The 23,003-nt window shown below is 38.3% G+C and overlaps 1 protein-coding gene across 7 annotated transcripts in view; it reads left to right on the plus strand.

Moving 5' to 3' along the window:
• crem (cAMP responsive element modulator) overlaps positions 1–22,652 on the plus strand; it is a 68,991-nt gene extending 46,339 nt beyond the window's left edge. For 4 of the 7 annotated variants that reach the window (XM_033042072.1, XM_033042079.1, XM_033042130.1 and 1 more), the window contains 2 exons: positions 16,658–16,814; positions 19,812–20,362. In XM_033042072.1, the coding sequence (XP_032897963.1) occupies positions 16,658–16,814; positions 19,812–19,956 (302 nt within the window). In that variant the 3' untranslated portion in view covers positions 19,957–20,362. Of the gene's footprint in view, positions 1–16,657; positions 16,815–19,811 lie in introns of all 7 variants that reach the window. The other 3 variants (XM_033042089.1, XM_033042119.1, XM_033042109.1) reach the window with 1 other exon arrangement.
• The last annotated feature ends 351 nt before the right edge of the window (positions 22,653–23,003 follow it).

Consider the following 23,003-nt stretch of genomic DNA (forward strand, 5'->3'; position numbering starts at 1 on the left):
TTCAAACAAACTCTGGCTATCTGCGTTATCTATGCCTCTCATAATTTTATATACCTCCATTATTTCACTTCATTGGAGGCTGAGGGGAGACCTGATAGAAGTATATAAAAATATGAGAGACAAGGATAGGGTAGACAGTGTGAAAAATATCTAAAACTAGAGGGCATAGCCTTAATTTAAGAGGTGCAAATTTTTAAAGGAGATGTGCGGGGCACGTTTTTTACGCAGAGAGTGGCGGGTCCCGGAATGTGCTGCCAGGGGTCGTGATGTAGGCAGATATGATGATGGCATTTAAGAGGCTTCTAGATGGACATGGAAATGTAGTAAATGGAGGGATATGTATCTTGAGAAGATAGATGATATTAGCTTATCTTGGGATCATGTTTGGCACAGACATTGTGGGCCTGTTCCTCTGCTGTACTTTTCCATGTTCTATCAACACTACCTATAACCAAAGATAACTGTCTTCACTATGAGAAATACTATCGTGTATCTTCTCATCTGAGAACTTGCTAACCAAACATCCTACATTCTCATTTAAATCATTATTATATATAACAAACAGCAAGGGTTGCAATACTTATTCCGGTGATACACCACTGATTAAGGACTGCCAATGGCAACAATAAATCCCAACAGCAAAATCACTTTGTCTTTCATTACCAATCCAATTTTGGATTTAATTTAACACATTTCTGTCTCCTACTTTCATAATGTGGGATCTTGTCGTGTATTACATTGTCATCAATTACATTGCTATCTTGGATAAACCTAATTACCTCTGAAAAATGCAGTAAAATAAATCATACAGGATTTCATCCTGGATTGGTCTTGCCTTTCCAAGTGTGTAAGTCCCAATCCTCATGATTTTTTCCCCCAATAAATTCACGTATAACTGTTGTTACATCTGTAACCTGCTGTATTCCTGCTGGTCTTCTTGAATGAAGATACCACAATTACTGTTCTCCAATTTCCTTAAATTTGATTGATAAAGAAGATTGATCAGGGGAAATTAAAAAATTTCTGAGATACAGCAATTATCTCCCCTGCCTGATTACGGCTGCTAAAACAATCTAAGCACTTTCATTTCAATGGTAATTTGTTCTACAATTCTACCTTCACCCTCCTTGAATTCTCCAACAGAATTTCTTCTGTTTTGTGAACGCAGATGAGATATATTCATTTAAGACCTCGTCTACAAGTTCCCAACTTCATGAACATTTGCTACTTTGGTGCCTTGCTCTTTTCCATTAACCTCTCCTCCTGAACATATTCTTAAAATGCTTTAGGATTTTCTTTCAATTTGCCTGCCATTCATATGTTATGCCCTCTCTTTACCCAGCTAATTATTTTCAGTTCCTTCCCCCTACCCTACACTTTCTATACTGCTTTTGCCCGTGAGGTTATTTGTGATGGGAAACAAAAATGCTGACCAAAACAGTGACATCCACATCTTGCAAATGAAAAAGAAGAGCAAATCTCTCTTCAAAAAGGACTGAAGTGATGGAATTCAAGAAAACTTTCTGGCTCGATGTATGTTGCCATACAATTGTTTCTGTGTTGTTGGGAATGTTGAGCTTCAAAATTGGCAGCATTGGTTTTAAATTATGGTCTATTCATTGCCTAAACTATTTTTTTATTCTTACTATATGATCGCAATGTGAAACTTTGCCAACAAGTGATGCCCTTTTGGAGTGTTGAGTTCAGTAACCATTCCTCTTGCTAAATTATGACTAATCTTTTTTTTTAAACATATAGAAGTTGTTTTTTTGCAGTAAATACTTCCATTGATTAAAGATGCATTTTTTTCAAAATGTCCTTTGCACAGAAAGATATAAAAGCAGAGAAGACTTTCATGTTTATTCTCTATTCGGTGAAGCAGCATATTTTGTCTTTTTAAAGGAAATTCTGATAAATCCAATAAACGCATTACCACTGAATGTAACTCACAGCTACGCAGGCAACTTATTATTTTTGACCTTTATTGCATCGAAAAGATCTAGTCAGGAATCTGCTGTTGAAGGGCAGTGATGTCACTTTGATGTCATTGTGTCTTTTTTTAATCCCATAAATGCAAGTTGATTAAGAACCTTTTATGTAGAATGAGCAGAAAGAGATGAAAAGCAGACTGCAAAGTAGTGATGCAAGATGAGACAGAAACAGGTAAAATAACAGCAAGATCTGAATATTTTTAGCATGATGGAGGCACTTAACATTTTCAAATACTCAATTAACAGATAAACCTTTTTTATTTACAGCACTGCAGTCTATATTTTGATAGCATAAAACTTGCAAGTAATGAAATACATTTTTTCCATTTTGGAGGGCACAGTTATTTTTTTCAATATTTCAGGAAGATTTGAGGTTCTGTATCAGTGCGTGAAGATGGTTTCCTAATGGGCCTGTAGGAGACTATGCCCGGGAGTCGCCTTCATGGTTGTGAGGAGTTCCCGCATTCTGGGAACTAGTCGCGGCCTCATTATGGTTGCCGTGAATTTTTCAACATGTTGAAATATTAGCGGCGACTAGAATGAAGCCACCATGGAGAGTAGCAAGAATTCTCGAGCCATAGGTGGGTCGCCAGGAAGTCCTAATGAGTTGCCAGGAGGTCGGAGATTCTCGTAGGTTGTAGCCGGTGCTGACCGGTGAATTTCATTGGCTCATTGGGGGAAATAAGGTAAGTAGTCGTTTTCAGAACCAAGGATAACCGAACGGTAATGTTAATTTCCGCTGAGCTTCACAGCCGTGTATCTCTGGCTTCTTAAAGGTCGTATCCGCTCCTTCTCCTCACCCTTCCTTCCCCCCCCCCCTCCTTTAAAGGACTTACCGTATACTGTGCTTTAGCCGTCTTTTTACAGCGCCAACCTTCCTGTTCATCGCAGTGTGTGTCGGTATCACCTTGGCTTTGCACCGTGTGAATTTTTTAGACAGCGCACCCCCCGCTTTTAAATTCATCCAGGGAATTGGCCTCCACTGCCTTATGTGGCAGAGAATTCCACAAATTCACAACTCTCTGGGTGAAAACGTTTTTTCTCCTCTCAGTTTTAAATGGCCTCCCCTTATTCTTAGACTGTTGCCCCTGGTTCTGGACTCCTCCAACATTGGGAACATTTTTCCTGTATCTAGCTTGTCCAGTCCTTTTATAATTTTATATGTTTCTATACGATTCCCCCTCATCCTGCTAAATTCCAGTGAATTCAAGCCCTGTCTTTCCAATCTTTCCTCATATGAAAGTCCCGCTATCCCGGGTATTTACCTCGTGAACCTACGCTGCACTCCCTCAACAGCAAGGATATCCTTCCTCAAATTAGGAGACCAAAACTGTACACAATACTCCAAATGTGGTCTCACCAGGGCCCTGTAAACTACAGAAGGACCTCCTTACTCCTATATTCAAATCCTCTCGTTATGAAGGTCATATGCCATTAGCTTTCTTCGCTACCTGCTGTACCTGCATGTTTACATTCAGTGACTGGTGTACAAGGACACCCAGGTCTCATTGCACTTTCCTTTTTCCTAATCTGATACCATTGAGATAATAATCTGCCTCCTTGTTCTTGCCGCCAAAGAGGATAACCTCAAATTTATCTACATTATACTGCATCTGCCCACTCACTCAACCTGTCCAAGTAACTAGCATCATCTTCGCAGTTCACACTGCCACCCAGCTTTGTGTCATCTGCAAATTTGCCCATGTTACTTTTAATTAGGATGGGGACCCACAGTCCCGTTTATATCAAATGGTGGAGTGGGTCAAGAGCTTCAAATTCCTGGGCGTGCATATTTCTGAAGATCTCTCCTGGTCCGAGAACACTGATGCAATTATTAAGAAAGCACATCAGCTTCTCTACTTCCTGAGAAGATTACGGAGAGTCGGTATGTCAAGGAGGACTCTCTCTAACTTCTACAGATGCACAGTAGAGAGCCTTTAGGTAGAAGGTACATGAGCCTGAGGACTGCAACGTCCAGGTTCAGGAATAGCTACTTCCCCACAGCCATCAAGCTATTAAACTCAACTGAAATAAAACTCTGAACATTAATAGACCATTATCTGTTTATTTGCACTATCAGTTTATTTATTCATGTGTGTATATATTTATATAATGGTATATGGACACACTGATGTATTCATGCCTACTATATTCTTTTGCGCTGAAGCAAAGCAAGAATTTCATTGTCCTATCTGAGACACATGACAATAAAATCTCTTGAATCTTAAATCATTAATATATATTGTAAATAGTTGCTTGCCCAGCACCGAGCCCTACGGCACTCCACTCGCCACTGCCTGCCATTCTGACAGGAACCCTACTCTGTTTCCTGTCTGTCAACCAATTCACTATCCATGTCAATACCCTACCCCCTATACCATGTGCTCTAAATTTTGCCCACTATTGCCTGTGTGGGACCTTATCAAAGGCTTTCTGAAAGTCCAGATACACAATATCCACTGGCTCTCCTTCATCCATTTTACTTGTCACATCCTCAAAAAGTTCCAGAAAATAAAAGTCAAGCTGGATTTCCCTTTCATAAATCCATGCTGACTTGGACCAATCCTTTTACTGCTATCCAAATGCCCCTTTATTACCTCTTTAATAATTGACTCCAGCATCTTCCCCACCACCGATGTCAGGCTAACTGGTCTATAATTCCCCGATTTCCCTCTTGCTCCTTTCTTGAAAAGTGGGGTAACATTAGCTACCCTCCAATCTACAGGAAATTATCCTGAATCTATAGAACATTGGGAAATGATGACCAATGTGTCCACGATTTCTAGAGCCACCTCCTTGAGTACCCTGGGATGCAGTCCATCAGGCCCCGGGGATTTATCATCCTTCAGTCCCATCAGTCTACCCAATACCATTTCTCGCCTAATGCAAATTTCTTTCAATTCCTCTGTCTCACTAGATCCTCTGTCCTCTAGGACATCTGGGAGATTTTTTGTGTCTTCCTTAGTGAAGACAGAACTAAAGTACCTGTTCAACTCTTCAGCCGTTTACTTGTTCCCCAAAGTAATTTCACCTGTTTCTGCCTTCAAGGGACCCACATTTGTCTTTACTAATCTTTTTCTCTTAACATATCTAGAAACGTTTTTACTATTCTTCTTTATATTCTTGGCGAGCTTACCTTCATACTTCATCTTTTCACCCCGTATTGCCTATTTTGTTACCTTCTGTTGTCCTTTGAAAGTTTCCCAATCCTCTGGCTTCCCGCTGCTCTTTGCTATGTTATACACCTTTTATTTTAGTTTTATACCCGTCCCTAACTTCCCTTGACAGCCACGCTTGCTTCTTACTCCCCTTAGAATCTTTCTTCCTCTTTGGAATGAAGTGATCCTGCATCTTCTGGATTATGCCCAGCAATTCTTGCAATTGCTGTTCCACCGTCATTCCCACTCGGCTCTTTTTCCAGTCTACCTTGGCCAGCTCCTTTCTCATGCCTTCATAGTCCCCTTTGTTCAACTGCAACACTGACACTTCTGATTTAACCTTCTCCCTCTCAAATAACAGATTAAAACATATCATATTATGATCACTACCTCCTAGCGGTTCCTTTGTCTTGAGTTCCCTTATTAAATCAAGTTCATTAGACAACACTAAATCCAGAATTGCCTTCTCTCTGGTAGGCTCCAATACAAGCTGCTCTAAGAATCCATCTCAGAGGCACTCTACAAACTCCCTTTCTTGCGGTCCAGAACCAACCTGATTTTCCCAGTCTACCTGCATATTGAAATCTCCCATAACCACAGTGGCATTGCCTTTGTTACATGCCAATTTTAACTCCTGCTGCAACTTGCACCCTATATCCAGGTTACTGTTTGGGGGCCTGTAGGTAACTCCCATTAGAGTCTTCTTACCTTTACAATTCTTCAATTCTATCCACAGCGACTATATTATATATTTATATTACATATTTACATTACATATAATATATATTTATATTATATTTACATAAACACCAGACTATAATTTTATATGCTTTAGCAATTAGGTTAAGTTACATATTGAGTTTTATTTTGCACTGCAAATATATATGTTGCTTAAATTGAAGTGCAAGTTTTGGTGTGGTTATTTTGTTCAGCTTGCCTTGGGAAGTGTATGTGGCACTTGTTCTGGTGCAGCAAAATTGGAACTTCATTTTTCTACCTTACAATGTATTTATAGAATTCTATATTGTGTTATTTTCCTTTTGTCAATATACCTTATTTTGTACTCAGGATGTGGTTTCAGAAAAGATGGTGCTAATGGAAATGGTACAAAAAGTGGTTATTGTAGAGACGTTTATTACTTACAGTGTTTCTGTGTTGGGGGTCTGGCACAAATCCTTTCTTCTCCCACCTTCCTGCTGTCTTGAGAACCTGGTTGAAGACTCATCCGTCTGTGGGCACACTGCAACTGTAAAACTCTTAAATTTATATCCCTAAGCCTCACTGAATGTGCCAACTGTTACCTTAAACCTATGCTCACTGGTTTTAGACCATTCTGCTTTGGGAGTGGGGGGGGGGGGGGGGGGGGAGTTCCTTTTACCAACTCTATCCAAGTCCTTAGTAATTTTTTTATACCTCTGTTAGACTCTCCCTCACCCTTCCATCCTCTCTGCCTGCTTTATCCCAAGGACAACAAACCCAACCTATCTAGTCTATACATAACTGAAACCTTCCATCTCAGGCCATATCCTAGTGAATTTCCTCTGCACCCTCTCAGATCATTTTCCCTCTGCACCCTCTCAGATCATATCTACTTCTACTATGACTATGTGCAGTGCCCCAACTGTAGCCTAATCAATATTTTGTCAACTTGCATCATAACCTCCTTTCTCTTATATTCTATCTTGCTTAATAAAAGCAAGTATCCTACATTTCTCCACCACTGTCTGTACTTGTACTGCGTTGTTCGTGGATTCTGGGATAAGGACACCAAAGTCCCTCTGTTCATCCTTGCTGCATAGGGCCCTTCCATTAATTGGCCATGTCCTACCCTTATTAGTCTACTCATAAAGCTTCATCTGATATTCATCAGGATTACATTCTATTTGACATGCATTGCCCATCTTACCAAATAAATCATTATTATTGTCCTGTGGCTTGAATCTCCCTTTTTCACCAGCAACAAGAACACATTTCTTATCATCTGTGAACCTGCAAGTCATACATCCTGGCACTTGAATGTGCAGTTTATGGACTTTAAGATGAGAATACTATTAGATAAACTATAGCTGTCTAAATGTCAGCACCTACATAATTTGGCATTTTTATTGCCTCCTGAATGGTAGCACAGAGTTGTACCTATACCATATTTTTATGCATGCATGGCAGCTGTCTGAAAGTGAACCAATGTGTAGGAAGGAACTGCAGATGCTGGTTTACACCGAAGATAGACACAAAATGCTGGAGTAACTTAGTGGGACAGGCAGCATCTCTGGATTGAAGGAATGGGTGACGTTTCGGGTCGTAAACCAATCTGCTTACATTTTTGGTTTCTTTTTTTTGCCTCACCATGAACTTTGTTCAATAAAAATATGCCCATGTGCTTATGACTTAAGACCATCTTTTTTCCAACTTGGTAATTTTCTCAACTCTGCCTTTTACTTCATTTGACCTGTGTCTGCCAGTGAGCAACTCATCTATCCATTACTCGTCTATCAATGATTCCAATTCCCCATTCACAATGTTTCCATCTCTTGCATGGTAGACAGGTCAGGAAGGACCCAGAGTAACGTAGCAACCAGAGTGAAGTAGCTGATTGGATGCAAGTTGGGCTTGGTGGAAGTATTCAGATGGTTGTTCTGGAGAATTGTTTTCAGATTGGAAGCCTGTGACCAGTAGTGTGCTGTGGGAAATATGTGCTTGATCCACTGTTGTTTGTAATCTGTATTAATGATTTGGCAGAGAATATAGGTGGCATGATTAGTAAATTAGAGGATGACATCAGAAATGATGTGGTGGACAATGAAGAAGGCTGTCCAAGATTACAAATAGCAATTGGAATTTTATTTAGACAAGTGCAATGTGATGCATTTTGGGAAGTTAATCCTGGGCTGTATTTACCCAGTAAATGATAGGGCACTGGAGAGTGGTCTGCAACAGTGAGACAGTTCCTTGAAAGTCGCCATGCTGGCTACAAGGTGGTAAAGAAAACATATGGCATGTTTGCCTATATTGGATGGGGCATTGAGTCGAAGCGTTGAGAAATCATTTAACTGTAGAGAATGTTGGTGAGACTGCACCTGGAAGATTGTGGGCAGTTCTGGTCACCATATGGAAGGATGTGATTAAGGTGGACGAGGGTGCAAAAATGATTCACATGTATGTTGCAGGAAGTGGATGACTTGAGTTGTAAGGAGAGACTGGATAGGTGAGGCTGTTTCCTTGAAGCAAAGGACCACTTGAACTCCTGTACTCTATGACAACCTTTCCTGTCCCCCAACTTTAGTGTAGGAGTCCAACGTTGCCTCCACCCCTACCACAATTTGATCAATTGTTGGAGATTTACCTCTATGCATAGAGTTCACTCCTTGCAACCTGCTGGCCTTTTGATCTGATCAGCTTCTTGGTAGAAAATGTTTTTACAGTTGTACAGAAATCCTGACAGTAAATGTTACAGTACTTTCAGACTCTTGACCTGAAGCATGCATCTGAAAACTATTATTCATGTTCATTAACTAATGAAATGTTATGCAGAAGCAATAAAACTCAGTCATTCAGGTTTGAAATGGCAAGAAGTTTGAAAATAAGTGCTGTCAAGAGTGCCCAATTCTAGAACATTGATAGTGTTGATTTTGTTTTTAAATTACACCGGAGGGAGTCAATATAACACAACAGTTTTGTAACAACTGCTCCCATGAGTGAGCAAGAACAATTCTCAAAACAATATACCTCAGCAATTCTCAGCCTGTGAGCACACGTTTTTGGAAGTTGCATGCAAATTAATTTTAAAAAATTGTGAAATGGGCTTGCAATACTTTAGAAAAAGAAACCACAGTTGGCAAAAAAGCATAGAGTTCCAACATAAGATTCTTCTGCAATTTTCATTTTTGTTCACTATAATCCACATGGTCAATTATTTTCAGATATAAAATCAATTCTAAATCCCTGATATATATCATGAAAAGCAGACAAACTCTGTAGAACACATTGCCATAGATATTTCAGAGACTAAAATATCTGTCGATGAATACATTGTTTCCTGGGTCTTGATCAAGTTTTAGATCCATTTTGCCAATTTCCTTTGGTTCGGCTGACAATGGGCTTTTATTTTCCTGAAATCAGTATCGACTACAAAAAACACACTTCCCTCATTAATCCTGCCTGAAAATAGAAAGGATTTGAACATGATGGTTAGAATCTCTTTTATTTTAACCCTTGCTTCCCACAACAGTCATGAAATTATTATATTCAGGGCTTCCGAAATATTAACTTTCAAAAATTCTAAATGCCCTTAATTATTTTTCCACTGCTATTTTTCACCTCTCCTGAATTGTGCTGGTCTCCTCTTTAATGAAGGAGCGTGCAAAGGTTCAAGCTTGCCAGTATAACTTCAACTATAACTATGACCTCACTTCAAATTGAAGACTGTAATGTAAATTTAAAGATTGCTGATTTCAAATTGTGTACAGTTCTTTTCTTTTCATCGCTAGAGTATTTTAGCTATTACTACACTGCTGGAGGAGTTCTTTGAAATCTGTATTTTTTGTTTACAGTTTTTAGTTGCTTTAACAACATGCTTCTTTCATCTAAACAATCGACTGAATTTTTGGCAAATAAAAAGAACATTTGGTGCAAGTTACCTCAGTGCTTATTCTTGAATTAGCCTTGCTTTCAGTAGCATTCTAGATCCCAGTTAACGGTGAATGGAGTTACTGGAACTGTAGGTCTGGAAGAAAGAAAATAGCCAAACATAAGGGATGCTGCACTGGTGCCTAATGCATTTAATCTCTGACTACAGATGTTCGTACTTGATTTTTGAAAACATGTCTTTATCTTTGGACGAGGTAGGGATATTATTATGTGACTGCCTGACTGTTTTGTAGCAATCCAAAACACTTCATGGTTAATCCAAAACTGCTGAGACTGAATAGGCTGAAACCAGGCGAAAATGCTTGAAATACTACAAATGGTGAACAGGTCAGACAACATCCATTGGAGTACCTCAGAGCCTCAGCTAGTGGAATAGTGCAAAACATTTCTATCATTTTGTATTTCTATGTTAGCTTTTCAGCACCTGTATTTTGTTTTGCTTTCACCGGAAAATTGATAATTCACCAGGGCTAGATGGGATATACTCGGGTGTTAAAAGAAGGAAGAGTGACTGACTCTTGTTGTTCAGTGCAGGTAGTGCTTGTTCTCTCAGGCTGCAGGAGTGGTGGCAAAAGTTTGAAGGTAAGCCAATATTGTGCCATTATTTAGAGAGGTGGGGATAAAACTATTAATTATAAGCTAGCAAGCTAGTTGAATTTATTGAGGAGGTAACAAGTAACATTAATAAGGTGAGTGCATTTGAAGTGGGAAGGCTTCATAATAAGTTCTCATGACAGGCTGCTCCAGAAGGTAAAAGGCGAGGGGATCAAAGGAAAAGTGGCAGAGTACTGCTTTATGTCATTTTTTATGATGCAGAGTATGTTAGTATGGAGTTCCTTGGTACTAATTTTGGTGTTTTTTTAAAATGTTTATTAATGTAGTCTTAAATGTAGGGGACATGATAGAGGTTTATAGATGATGCAAAAATTAGCTGTGTAAGGAATACTCTGGCCTGCAAGATGACTAAGATGGTCTGGTTAAATGAGCCAAAAATCAGTGAATGGAATTCAAGCTAGACAATGTGAGACCATCCATATGGGGACATGCAATGAAGTCTAATAACTGAGAGAATTTTGAGTGAAGTGGATGAACAGCAAGATCTTGGAGTACATTTGTGTAGGACTGTAAAGGGGGCAGGACTGGTCAGTGTAGTGGGTTAAGAAAACAAAACATGTGACATACTATGCTTAACAAAGGCATTCAAGAGCAGAGAGGTTACGTAGAATTAGAAAAAAATAAAATATTGATCGGGTTAGGAAATGATAGCTAGGTGGAAAGATTGGATGAAGCAGATTGTTTACTGTGGGATAGAGGAGGCTGAGTGGATTCATGAGGTGACCTTAAAGTAAATAGCCCAGATATGTATTTATCCTTCAGAAGGACTAAAAACGAATTACATAAAATTAAAGAATGGAGATGTTGGTATGGGAGGGGAAAATAAAATCCACCTTGGACTTGGATGTGGGGTAGGGAGGGAGATGTTATTTATTTTTCAATCAATGGTAAATCTGAAGATGACTGTAAAATATACATCTGGAAATTTGAGCATAAATAAAACAGAACCAAGAATTGGCAAAGTGCTCTGCTGTTCAACTAAAAAAAACAGGCTTCAAGTCTACTTTCACATCTAGTCTCTATCCCTTCATTGCCTTGTGGACTCATTGGTTAAGGTCACACCTTGCATGTCGTTTAGAAGCAGACATATTTAGAAGCAGAAATTAATTTTGGCAGACAAGGTTTGAGGAGAAACTTACGTTTGACCTACTCTTGCAAAATAGGGCTGGACAAATGACTGAGGTGTTAGTGGGGAGTACTTTGGAACCAGTGACTATTAGTTTTAAGAGGACAGAATAGGCTAAAGTTATAAATTAGGTGAGGGTGATTTTTTATGGTTTTAGACAGAAGCGGACAAAGGTTGATTCGAGTAGGTTGTTAATGGACAAAGGGGCATTTAGCACTTGGGAAGTTTTTGAAGTGAGTGTTCAAGGATAGCATATTCCTGCTGGAGTGAAGGGTAGGGCTGACAGAAGTAGGGAAAATTGGATGATGGGATATATATAGTCTCTGGTCTTGGGAAAAAAAGAGGCATGGCTACAGGCAAATGGAAGCAAGTGAATCCCTGGAGGAATATAGGGATGCCAGAATATACTGAAGACGAAATCAAGAGGGCAATAAAGCAGCAGAAGATGGACTTAGTGGAGAAGATTAAGGTGAATACACCGATTCATTAAGATATTTTTAAGTTTACTGACAGAAAAAGAGTAACTATTGGGAGAATCGGGCCTCTCAAAGACCAAAGTGGTCATCAATGTGAGGAGCCACAGGAGGTTGGTGAGCTCCTCAATGAATATTTATCTTCTGTGTTTGCCATGGTGAAAGACATGAAGACAAGGGAATTTGCACATAACACTTGTTCCATTTCCCCACCACCGTGTATGAAATGTTGCACCTCAAGTTCTGAGTAAATCTGTCCCTTCTCACCTTAACCATATGTTCTCAGGTTCTTGGTTCCCCTACTGTGGATAAAAGACTGCATTCACCTATCTATTCCCCTCATGATTCATATACATAACATAAACTTGCCCCCTCATCCTCCTGTGTTCCAAGGAATAAAGTCCTAGCCTGCCCAACCTCTCCCTGTTGCCTTCTAGTCCTGACAATATCCTTGTGAGTCTTCTCTGCACTCTTTCCCTGTTTAACAACATCTTCCCTGTAACAGGGTGACCAAAACTGAACACAATACTCCAAACGTGGCCGTGCCAATGTCTTGTACAACTGTAACATCCCCATCTCATACATTTTCTCCAGAGATGCTGCCCGACCGGCTGAGTTACTCCAGCACTTTGTGTGTATCTTCTGTATTCAATATCCTGACTGATGAAGGCCAATGTGCCGAAAGCCTTCTTGACCACCGTATCTAACTGTGATACCACTTTGAAGGAACTATGTAACTGCACTCCTAGACCCCCTTGCATTATAATGCTCCCTAGAGCCCTGCCATTCATTGAGGATGCTGTCCTGGTGTGACTTCTCAAAATGCAACACCTTGCATGTATCTATATTAAACTCCATTAATCATTCCTCAGCCCAATTGATCAACTGATCAAGATCATGTTGTCATTTTTGATAACCATCTTCGCAGCTACGATACCACCAACTTTAGTATTATCTGCAAACTAACTAATCAAGCATTGTACATACTCATCCAAATCGTTTATATAAACCACAAAGAGAGCAAAAGGCCCAACACCGATCCCCGAGGCACACAACGTGTCACAGGCCTCCAGTATTAAAAACAACCTTCCATCTTCACCCTCTGCTTCTTTTCATGAAGCCAATTCTCTATCCAGTCAGCTAGCTCTGCCCAGATCCCATGTGATCCAACTTTCCAGAGCAGCCTACCATTCGGAACCTTATCAAATGCTTTGCTGAGGTCTATATAGACAACATCTACGACTTTACCTTCATCAATCTTTTTGATTACTTCTTCAAAACTCAATCAAGGTACAACATTCTGGCAACTCACCCGAATCCAATTCTGATTCATACACCTCAGCCAAGGCACCTGCAATTTCTGCTATGTGTGGTAGGTAAGCGTTTGGAAGGGATTCTGAGGGATAAGATACATATGCATTTGTAAAGACCGGTTGATCAGGGATAGCCACCAATGGCTTTGTGCTTGGGAGATCATGTCTTAGGAATTTGAAAATTTTGAAGAAGTAAGCAAGAAGGTCAATTTTGTACACTTACTATAGGTGACCCATTCAATACGAGGGAAGTTAAAATCTCCCACTACTATTATACTATTATTCTTACAACTGTCTGCGATTTCCCTACACATTTGCTCTATATTTCGCTGGCAACTTGAGGACCCTTTCATACTGTCTCATGAAAGTGATCATCCTCTGCTAGTTTCATTTGGAAATGAAACTGGGAAGGTGGTGGATGTATGTCTGAGATCACCATAAGAGCAACCTAAAAGGCAGCCTCAATTTGCATGCTGAGGTTTTCCTAGGTGTAGAGGTTAGAGAGACTATCTTAAAATGGGATTGTCAGATGGCAGTAGCATTTTGGGCCCCACAATGAGGTGGGATGTGCTTGAGAGGGTCCAGAGGAGGTTTGCAATAATGAACCAGGGTTGATTGGGTAAACATATATAATGAGTATTTGACGGTTTTAGGCCTGTACACACTGGAGTTTAGACGGATGAGGGGGTATCTCATTGAAACCTACTAAATTATGAAAGGCCTAAATAGAGATGAAAATATATGAAAGGACATGAAAAGGTTATTTCCAGTAATGGGAGAGTCTTGAATTCATAGCCACAGACGACTGTGGAGGCCAAGTCTTTGGGTATTTTTAAAGCTGAGATTAGCAGGTTCTTGATTAGAAAGGGTGTCAAATGTTTTAGGGAGAAGGGGTTGAGAGGGAAAAATACATCAGCCATGATTGAATGGTGGAGTAGAGTTGATAGGCCGAATGGACTAATTCTGCTCCTATGAATTATGAACATGAACTATTCCTGGATCCTTCTGTTCTGTAACATTCCCTAGTGCCCTACCATTTTACTATGAAGGTCCTGCCCTGGTTAGATTTCCCAAATGCAGCACCTCACACTTATCTATGTTAAGCTCCATTTGCCATTTCTCTGCTCACTTGCCCAGCTGATCAAGATTCCCCTGTATTTCGTGTTACCCTTTTCTTCACTGACTGTGGTACCATCTTCTTTAGTGTCATCAGCAAACTTACTGAACAAGCTTTGTACATTCTCATCCAAATTGTTGATATTGTCGCAGTGGACCAGCCCCCGATCCATGAAGCACACCACTAAGCATAGCCTCCTGTCTGAGAAGCGACCTTTCACTTCACCCTCAGCTTCCTACCATTAAACTAATTCTATGTCCAGTTAGCTAGCTCTCCCTGGATCCCTAACTTTCCAGAGTAGCCTCTCGTGCAGAATCTTATTAAAGACCTTGCTGAAGTCTATATAGATTACTTCATTAACCTTTGTGATGTTTAAAGAAGTAACCAATGAAATTCATGAGGCAGGATCTCCCACTCACAAAACCATGCCAACTATCCCTAACAACCCCTGTATCCAAATGCACGTATATTGTAGCACTCAAAAATCTTTCCAATAGCTTTCCTACCATAGATGTTCGGCTTACTGGTCTATAGTTCCCAGCATTTACTTTGCAGCCCTTCTTAAATAAAGGCAGAGTATTTGCATTCCTCCAGTCTGTCATCACCTCACCCATGTCTAACGATGATGCATATATCCAAGGCTCCTACAATTTCTTCCCCAGCAGCTTCCCACAATGTCCTCCCCAAGAGGTTCTCCGCAGAGGAGAAAATGAAAAACACTTTGAAGATATATAAGTTGTGTGCTCCAGGGATCTGCATTAGAATTTTTAATAGGTTGCATCAGCTATTAGATTTAGAAATGCAATAAGCAGGTATCATATTTGTAGTAGGATGTCAATGAGAATAATGCCTGTTCATAATTACCAGCTTCTTGAACTGCATGTAATCTATAATCTATTATTTTTGTTAGGTTAATATTTTTGAAGTTAATTGCTTTAACTGCTCAACCTTAGAAGTTAATTGCTATCAAAAGACATGTTCAATTTAAATACTGTTATTATTAAATCTTCATGAACTAGAGGAAAAACCTGTCTCTTTGTTTCTGTGGAGCCCCATTCTCACTCATCACCCTTCCCCCCCTAAATGTATGTATTTGGAGGGGGGGGGGGGGGGGGGGAATAATAACAAGACATTTGATGTAGTCATACAGCACAGAAACAGGCCCTTTGGCTCAACTCGTCCTGGCTAACTAAGTTTCCCCCATCTATGCTAGTCCCTTTTGGCCACGTTGGGCTCGTATCCCTTCAAACCTTTCCACTCCATGTACCTGTCCACTTGTCTTTTATATGCTGTTATAGTACCTGCCTGGTCTATATACTCTGGTAGCTCATTCCATACACCCACCTCCCTCTGTGGAAATGCTCAACCCTCAATCTTTCCCCTCTCACCGAAACCTGTCGTCTGGTTCTTGATTTCCCTACCCTGGGTAATAGACACTGCATTCATCCATTCTATACCTCATTTTGTACAGATAACATAAACTTGCGTGAGTTTATGTTGCTATTCATATAAAAATTGGACCTGGAGAGCACGTTGTATCAGTCATAAAGTGTCATCGTGAGATGGGGTATTGGAATATTTTTGTCTTGCATACCTCGTGAAAATATTTTTACTTTATCCCCCATATTCTTTTTCCCTTGAGTTGAATGACTGCCTGTATCAGGAAATATTATTCTCTGCTGTCCTATCTATCATAATGACTGCAATAACTCCTACTTCACCATAGCTACTTTTAATAGTATTATATCCCCACTACAACTAGCTTCAAATGATTTGTAACTTTCCCACCATCAAACATGGCACTTCATTGAATTTGCTAGGTTTTCTATTGGTGTTGCTGTTTTTATTTTGGTTCTGCCTACTCAGCATTTGTAGTAGTCACTTAAGATGCACACTGTTCTTTTCAGTCTTTGGACTTTGAATTCTTGCACATTTCACTGGTGTGCCAGCAACCAGAGTTACATTGTGGAATTGAAAAAAAAGGTTTCAGACACTAGTACTTAAGAAAGAGAAAATACACGAAACACTTGACAATAAGAACATAATAATGTTGACGGTTGCTGTTATACACTGTTGGATCAGATTAGTTGGAAATAATAAAGGGGGGAAAATGAGCATGCGGAATGTGATACTGCGTATGTGCATGATAGGAAGCTAAATAAAGTGTTATATATTAAAATTGAAAGTTTTAATTATCCAATATTTATTCTAATGTAGCTGCATCAGGAGATATGCCAACTTACCAAATCCGGACTCCAACTACCACCCTACCTCAGGGAGTCGTGATGGCAACTTCACCAGGGACATTGCATAGTCCACAACAGCTTGCAGAAGAGGCAACACGTAAACGGGAACTCAGGCTAATGAAAAACAGGTAAGATTTCAGAAATCTTTGTAAAATGATCATGTGCTGCAACTAACGAAGAGGGTGCTTTATTTAAAAACCAAATTTATTTTCAATATCCTATTTCTAATTGGTTCATATTTAGACTTTTTAATTTGGTATCAAAACCTTCTCATGCCAAGTCAGTGAAGAGTTTAATTTTGCTTCAAAAGTCTATTGCCACCAAATTAAAACCTTGCCATGACAATAATCTTTCATCTTGATCCTGACATATATTTCTCTCTAACAAGAGAATTATGATTAATTTGGGACCACCTTCAGTAGCATATGGGGCACTTATTTTGAGGGTTGCAGAGATATGCTTGTATGCATATACGATTGCTAGCTGAGGATTATTCTATTCTCCACAAATGTTCTTGTGTTGACTTCTGTGGAATCAAATGATGTTAAGGTGAATACAATTGACATCCAATATCCTCCTTTTCATTTGGTAAAATATCGATTTCTCCGCTTGACATTCCAACTTAGGGAACCAGACTATTTAGAAGAAACTGCAGTTAATTTCCTGACAATAATCTTTGAGTGAAATGTTTTTGTACTGTGGGAAAAATTCAAGTTATGTGTTGATCACCATTTGCAACAGCCTTCAAATGCAATTTATAAAAAAATTGTGCTATGTAATGAATCCTGCTTTGCAGTGATAGTGATCACTGAAAATTCCAACAAGGCTTTCTTTTTGTTGTACTATTTTAATGTACAAATGAAAATTCAGATCTGCTTAATTTTGTGAAATAAAAATGTTAATCTTTTTTGACAGTTTGTCTGTATTTCATAAAATATTAATATGACATTGATACAGTGTATTTTAGAAAAATAACTTGAGGTAAACTTGCATCAGTAGGAGTTTTATATGTGTAGATTGGGTTCTCACTTCATGTAGCAGTGTTGGATGTTTGAATCTTTCCATGTGCCTGCTACATGCAGTATAGTGGGGGTCAGTAGCATGCCCTCCCCCTGGTATGTCCCTGGTTTTGCTTTATCCTCATGCGCAGATTACTGGCTGCTGAAGGTTTTCTTTTCTCCTGCATGACTTCTTCAATGACTATGTATGGTTGTATTGATCTGTTTTGAGAGAGGTATCTTGAGCCTTTTGAGTCATTATGAGTATACAAGAAAAAAATATTCACCTTGCCTTCCAAGGAAATTACATGGAGCAGCATTTAGAAACGAATCTACATTTGCTACTTTGAATATATCTCAGATTCTCCATCACGCAAGAAATACAGCTTGAACATACAGCTTGAGAAATGCAAGGGGAAGATACACACCAGGCTTGCACTATTGTATATGAACAAAAGCTGGTTTAAAAGAGAAACAAAATGATTAACTTAAATCACTTGATAAAGCAAAAGGATTAGAAAGTATGGCAGTGAATAGCTACTTGAAACCTCCAGAATGAAATACTTCAAAAGGCAATGCATATTAAGTGGGCAAAATACCCAAGCCTGGAGAGGTTAGGGTTCAGTTAAGATAATCAGCATCAATATGTATTTGTTCATCATCTAGCATATTTTTTTCAGCTCCAAGCAGTAAGAGACACAGTATTTTATAAAAAAACATTTAAAATTCTAACTTTTTGAAAATTTTTATTGTTGCAATCAACTTCCAAAATTGATGAAAGCAAACTGCTGGTGGAACTCAATGGGCCAGGTAGCTTCTGAGGTGGGAAATGGACAGGCAACATTTTGAATTGGGATCCATCTTCAGACTGATCATTCTTACCAATGGTCTCCATTTGAAACATCTTCTGTCTATTTCCAGCAGTTTGTTTTTTGCTGCAGCATCTATAGTCTCGTGTGTACAAAATTGATAATGTTGATTATAAATATTGGTTATTAAAATGATCTTTAGATTTTGTGTATGTTACAGTTGTATTAAGTTGATTACTTAGAGCACATTTTAACATGTAAAATGTTTACTTCAAGGCTTGCGTTATGATTGCGGCTGACATGTATTTACGTTGTAAAGTCATTTAAAAAAAAAACTTTTTCAGAATATTTTATATAGAAGTTCAGTCCCTAATAAGCCACTCTGCTTATCTTCTTGCTAATTTTACAGAAAAATACACAGGTAGACAATGGGAGAGACTAGTTTACATACACTAGGATTGGAAAAGTAGCATCAAACTCTTGAATGTAGTAATGCCTGAGACTATACAGGAGAGTTGGGAAAGGAACTTTTTTTTTTGCTAAAATTGGCAATTAGATGACTAGACAAATACTACATTTTCCTTGCATTTTAAATGTTTTACTTTAAGTTTGTGAATACATTTGAGTGCATTTCATATTTTTGTGAAAGGTGCACCAAGAGGAAAATATAAATAATTCCTTTAGATTTGGTATATGGAAAATTGGTTGAGTTTTTTGGCATTCACTTTTTGTTTGTATCTTAAATAACTGCCTGTTTGAATATTTGTTTCTTTTTTTTTTTTAAGTCTTTGGTTAACAAGTTTGGACTGATACAAATCTCTTTTTTTTTTTTTTCTTTTTTTTTTACAAATTGTACTTTTTTGTTTTCATTTTCTTGCATGTTTATGCACATATTTATGCATTACAAACTTAAAAAACAAAATGATGCTTCCTGGAGCAGTGGTCCAAATAAATGTTTCATTCCTGTGACTAAATACTTCAAGCGAGACAGAAAATTACATCTGAATGCAACACTTCAGTTTAATATGGTGTGCCACCTATCAAAAGTCGTTCGATGGGGGTGAATCAACTGCTTTCCGTTCCTGAGATTCAGACTGGTTGGCTGCAAATAATCCCATCAATATGATTTAGTGTTGGAGGGTTTTAAGGGATTCAGCAAAGCCAGCAGCTTCTGATTTGGTTGGTGCAAGCCGTAGCTCAAGGACTGGGGATCCGCAAGTGGCACTCTAAGGATGGCATTACAAAGACAAAGTATACAGAATAGTCGGTTTCTGCCCTTTTACGGCTGTCGCTATGATGTGCCTTCTGTTAATTCCAGGGAGGCTGCTCGTGAATGTCGCAAAAAGAAGAAGGAATATGTCAAGTGTCTTGAAAATCGAGTCGCTGTGCTTGAAAATCAAAACAAGACTCTTATCGAGGAGCTCAAGGCCCTAAAAGACTTGTACTGCCATAAAACAGATTAACAGCTTCAAACTGCCACTTTCATACTTTTTGAACTTTGACCCAGGCATGAGATGTTGCAGTTCCATGGAATACCAGGTGGAGTTGGGACAGGGACACTTTTGAGTATGACTTACTCCAATTTGCTTTGAATTTTAACCTAGTCTATCAGTTTGGGGGGGTGGGGAGAAATCATGACCTATAATGCTGGAATTGTTCCAGAAGCCCTGATGTTACATAGCATATCAAGTATTTCTCGTTCCTTTTTTGCTTCTGCTGTTTGCAGGGAGGCTGCCAAAGAATGTCGACGTCGAAAAAAGGAATATGTAAAGTGTCTGGAGAGCCGTGTTGCAGTGCTGGAAACCCAAAACAAGCAGCTAATCGAGGAACTCAAAACTTTGAAAGAACTTTATTGTGATAAATCAGAGTAGTATTGGTAATGAGTCCTGACCAGTTTGATGTCTACAGCAACTTTCTTTGAAGATAAAGCCTCTGCAGCTTCAGACTGCTTTTAATTTTTTGCTTTGCAAAACTACGTAGAAAACATCGGAACCTTTAACCTGTAACATTTCTCAAAAGTTATTCACAGTAATATATTTTGTTAAGTGTTTGTTGTATAACTAAAATTTTGTGGGGGAAAAAAATGAACAAAAAAATCTTTTGTAAAAACAATTAGTTAAATGTATATATACATATACTGTACCCTGTTACAATGTAATGCAGTACTTGCTAAGTTCTATTTGTTAAGCATTTGCATTTAAGATTTTTATGTGTTGCTCATATGCTGTCCTGAAGACACATTGTAATATTATTTTTACATGCTTTTAGTGCCCTATTAAATATGAAAACAAAATAGAAAAGTATGCAAGGTAATTGAACTAAATAATTCAGAAATTTGACCTATATAAAAAGCATCTACCTGTAAAAGAGGGAAATTAGAGAAAAATGTTATTGATTAATTATATGTAAAGAGAGTGTTATATTCAGTAGCATCGCAAAACAAATGGAATTTATAATTAATTTCTGACTTTTATACATTTTTTTTGTGAAATGTAGCACTGTACTGCTGTCAGTCTATGCTTATGTATTCAAGAATCAAAAATGGATTTTAATAGAACCACATTGGTTAAAAACACACACTTCTGGTTGTTACTTGAGTATTTTAAAAATGTACAACTTCAGTTGCCTTGATTCGTCAATTACCATCGGAAGAAATCATTTTGGTTCGTACAGTAACCTATCAAGAATGAAATGAATGCATTGGATTTTATCTCTATTTTTTTCTTTTATCTACTGGTTGAGTTTATAGCCAATAAGATGGAATTTATTTTGTTTGGTTGTGAAATGTGTTCAACAGTAAGATATATTTTTTAAAGGCCTCAAAAGATAATTTTTCAAGGTTTTTCTGCATGTAATTTTCTAGGTCGAACATAAAATATAATTTAAAATTTTAGGTATCTGCATGAAGGACTATCGTGTAAATTCATTCATCTTCATAACAATCGCATTAATTCACTTAAAAATTATTTTTAGGGACCATGTTTCTTGAAATTCTCAATTGAAATATTCACAATATTGCAACTTTATTTTTATTTTTCCTGTCAATAGGCAGTTCGTACTTTCAGCTACCACATAAGATAAATGATTCTTTGTATTTACTTTTTGAAATTGGTGTATCTTTTATTCACTATATTGGATTCTGTTATTCTTGAAGCAAGTAGATCAGCACTGTTACCATCTAGTTGTATTTTTAATCCTCACGATTCTGGCTATATTTTGAAGTAGCCATTGCCTTTTTTATCTGTCCCTTGGGCATAGAGATTTTCCAGTATTGAACAAGTATCAGCTCATTTCTGCTCAGCAGCTCACTCTTCTGTTTGAGGAAAAACAGAGGGAATATGCAAGTGCTAATAATTTAATTAACTGTCTTATTTAGCTAAATTAAAACCTCATCCTGTTGCCAAAAGCTTAACAATAAGATATCAAATTATAAAAGCTGTGCATTTGCATTTGTCTGATTTACTATGGTGCATGCTTCATTGCGGCAGGTGAACCACTGTATTCGACAAGCAAATTCAGGCAAGGTACTTTCTTGTTTTGCCTCTCAAAGTAGTCATGATTACAATTTCATCGTTTGAGTTCCAAGATTGTGTGCATGTGAAAAAACTAAAGTTCCACTTATAAGGCCTTTCAAAATATTAGTTTTGACCATCAATCCTTTAATTATTTTGACATAAAATTATTGCCTTGGCTGTAGTTAGTAAATTTCTCTTATGATCTTTCATGCCAAGTACTGAGGAAAATTGTTTGTGGTTGTTGAAAGCCAAGGTCATCTCACCTGAGGGGAATTAACAAAACCAGAGAAGATAAGAAGCATAATTCTTAGATCATTGATCTAAGCCGCTTATCTCTGCAATTGATGCTTTACTTGCTATTTCTGATTTTTATGTACTATATGGAACTTAATTTTCACGAAAGTAGTTATGATCTAAAATGCACTGTCTGAGTTGTGGAGCAGATTAATTTGCGACTCTGCAATAGAAATGGATAAGTTTTTGAAATGAAGCCGAATCAGGGCTATGAGGGAAGGGCTGGAGATTGGGACTAATTGCTTAGGATTTAAGATTTGTAAAAAATGCTGTATTTTTCTATCAAACAACAAACGTGAAACTGATCTGTTGAATTTTTTAAAAAATTGAAAATATTACACTGTAATGAGCATTATTTGTGGGACATTTATTTGTTTTAAAATGCAGCACCTTTCAAACCATGACTTGCCAGCTAAAAAGCTTAAAGTATGAGAACATTTCCACCTGAAATCTAGCCTCCAAACTGAAGACCATCATGACTTGGAAATATATTGCCGATCCTTCACTTTTGCTGGTCAAAATCCTGGAACCCTCTCTAAGCAGTATAGTGGGTGTACCCACTCAAGGACTGAAGCCGTTCAAGGAAGCAGCTCATCACTTTTTCTAGGGCAATGAGAGATGAACAATGAGAGATGTTAGTTCACCTGTGATATCCACATTCCTTGACTAAATAAAAAATGATGGATATGGGGTTATTAAAG

This window comes from Amblyraja radiata, chromosome 2 (assembly GCF_010909765.2).
Source record: "Amblyraja radiata isolate CabotCenter1 chromosome 2, sAmbRad1.1.pri, whole genome shotgun sequence".
Taxonomy (NCBI): domain Eukaryota; kingdom Metazoa; phylum Chordata; class Chondrichthyes; order Rajiformes; family Rajidae; genus Amblyraja; species Amblyraja radiata.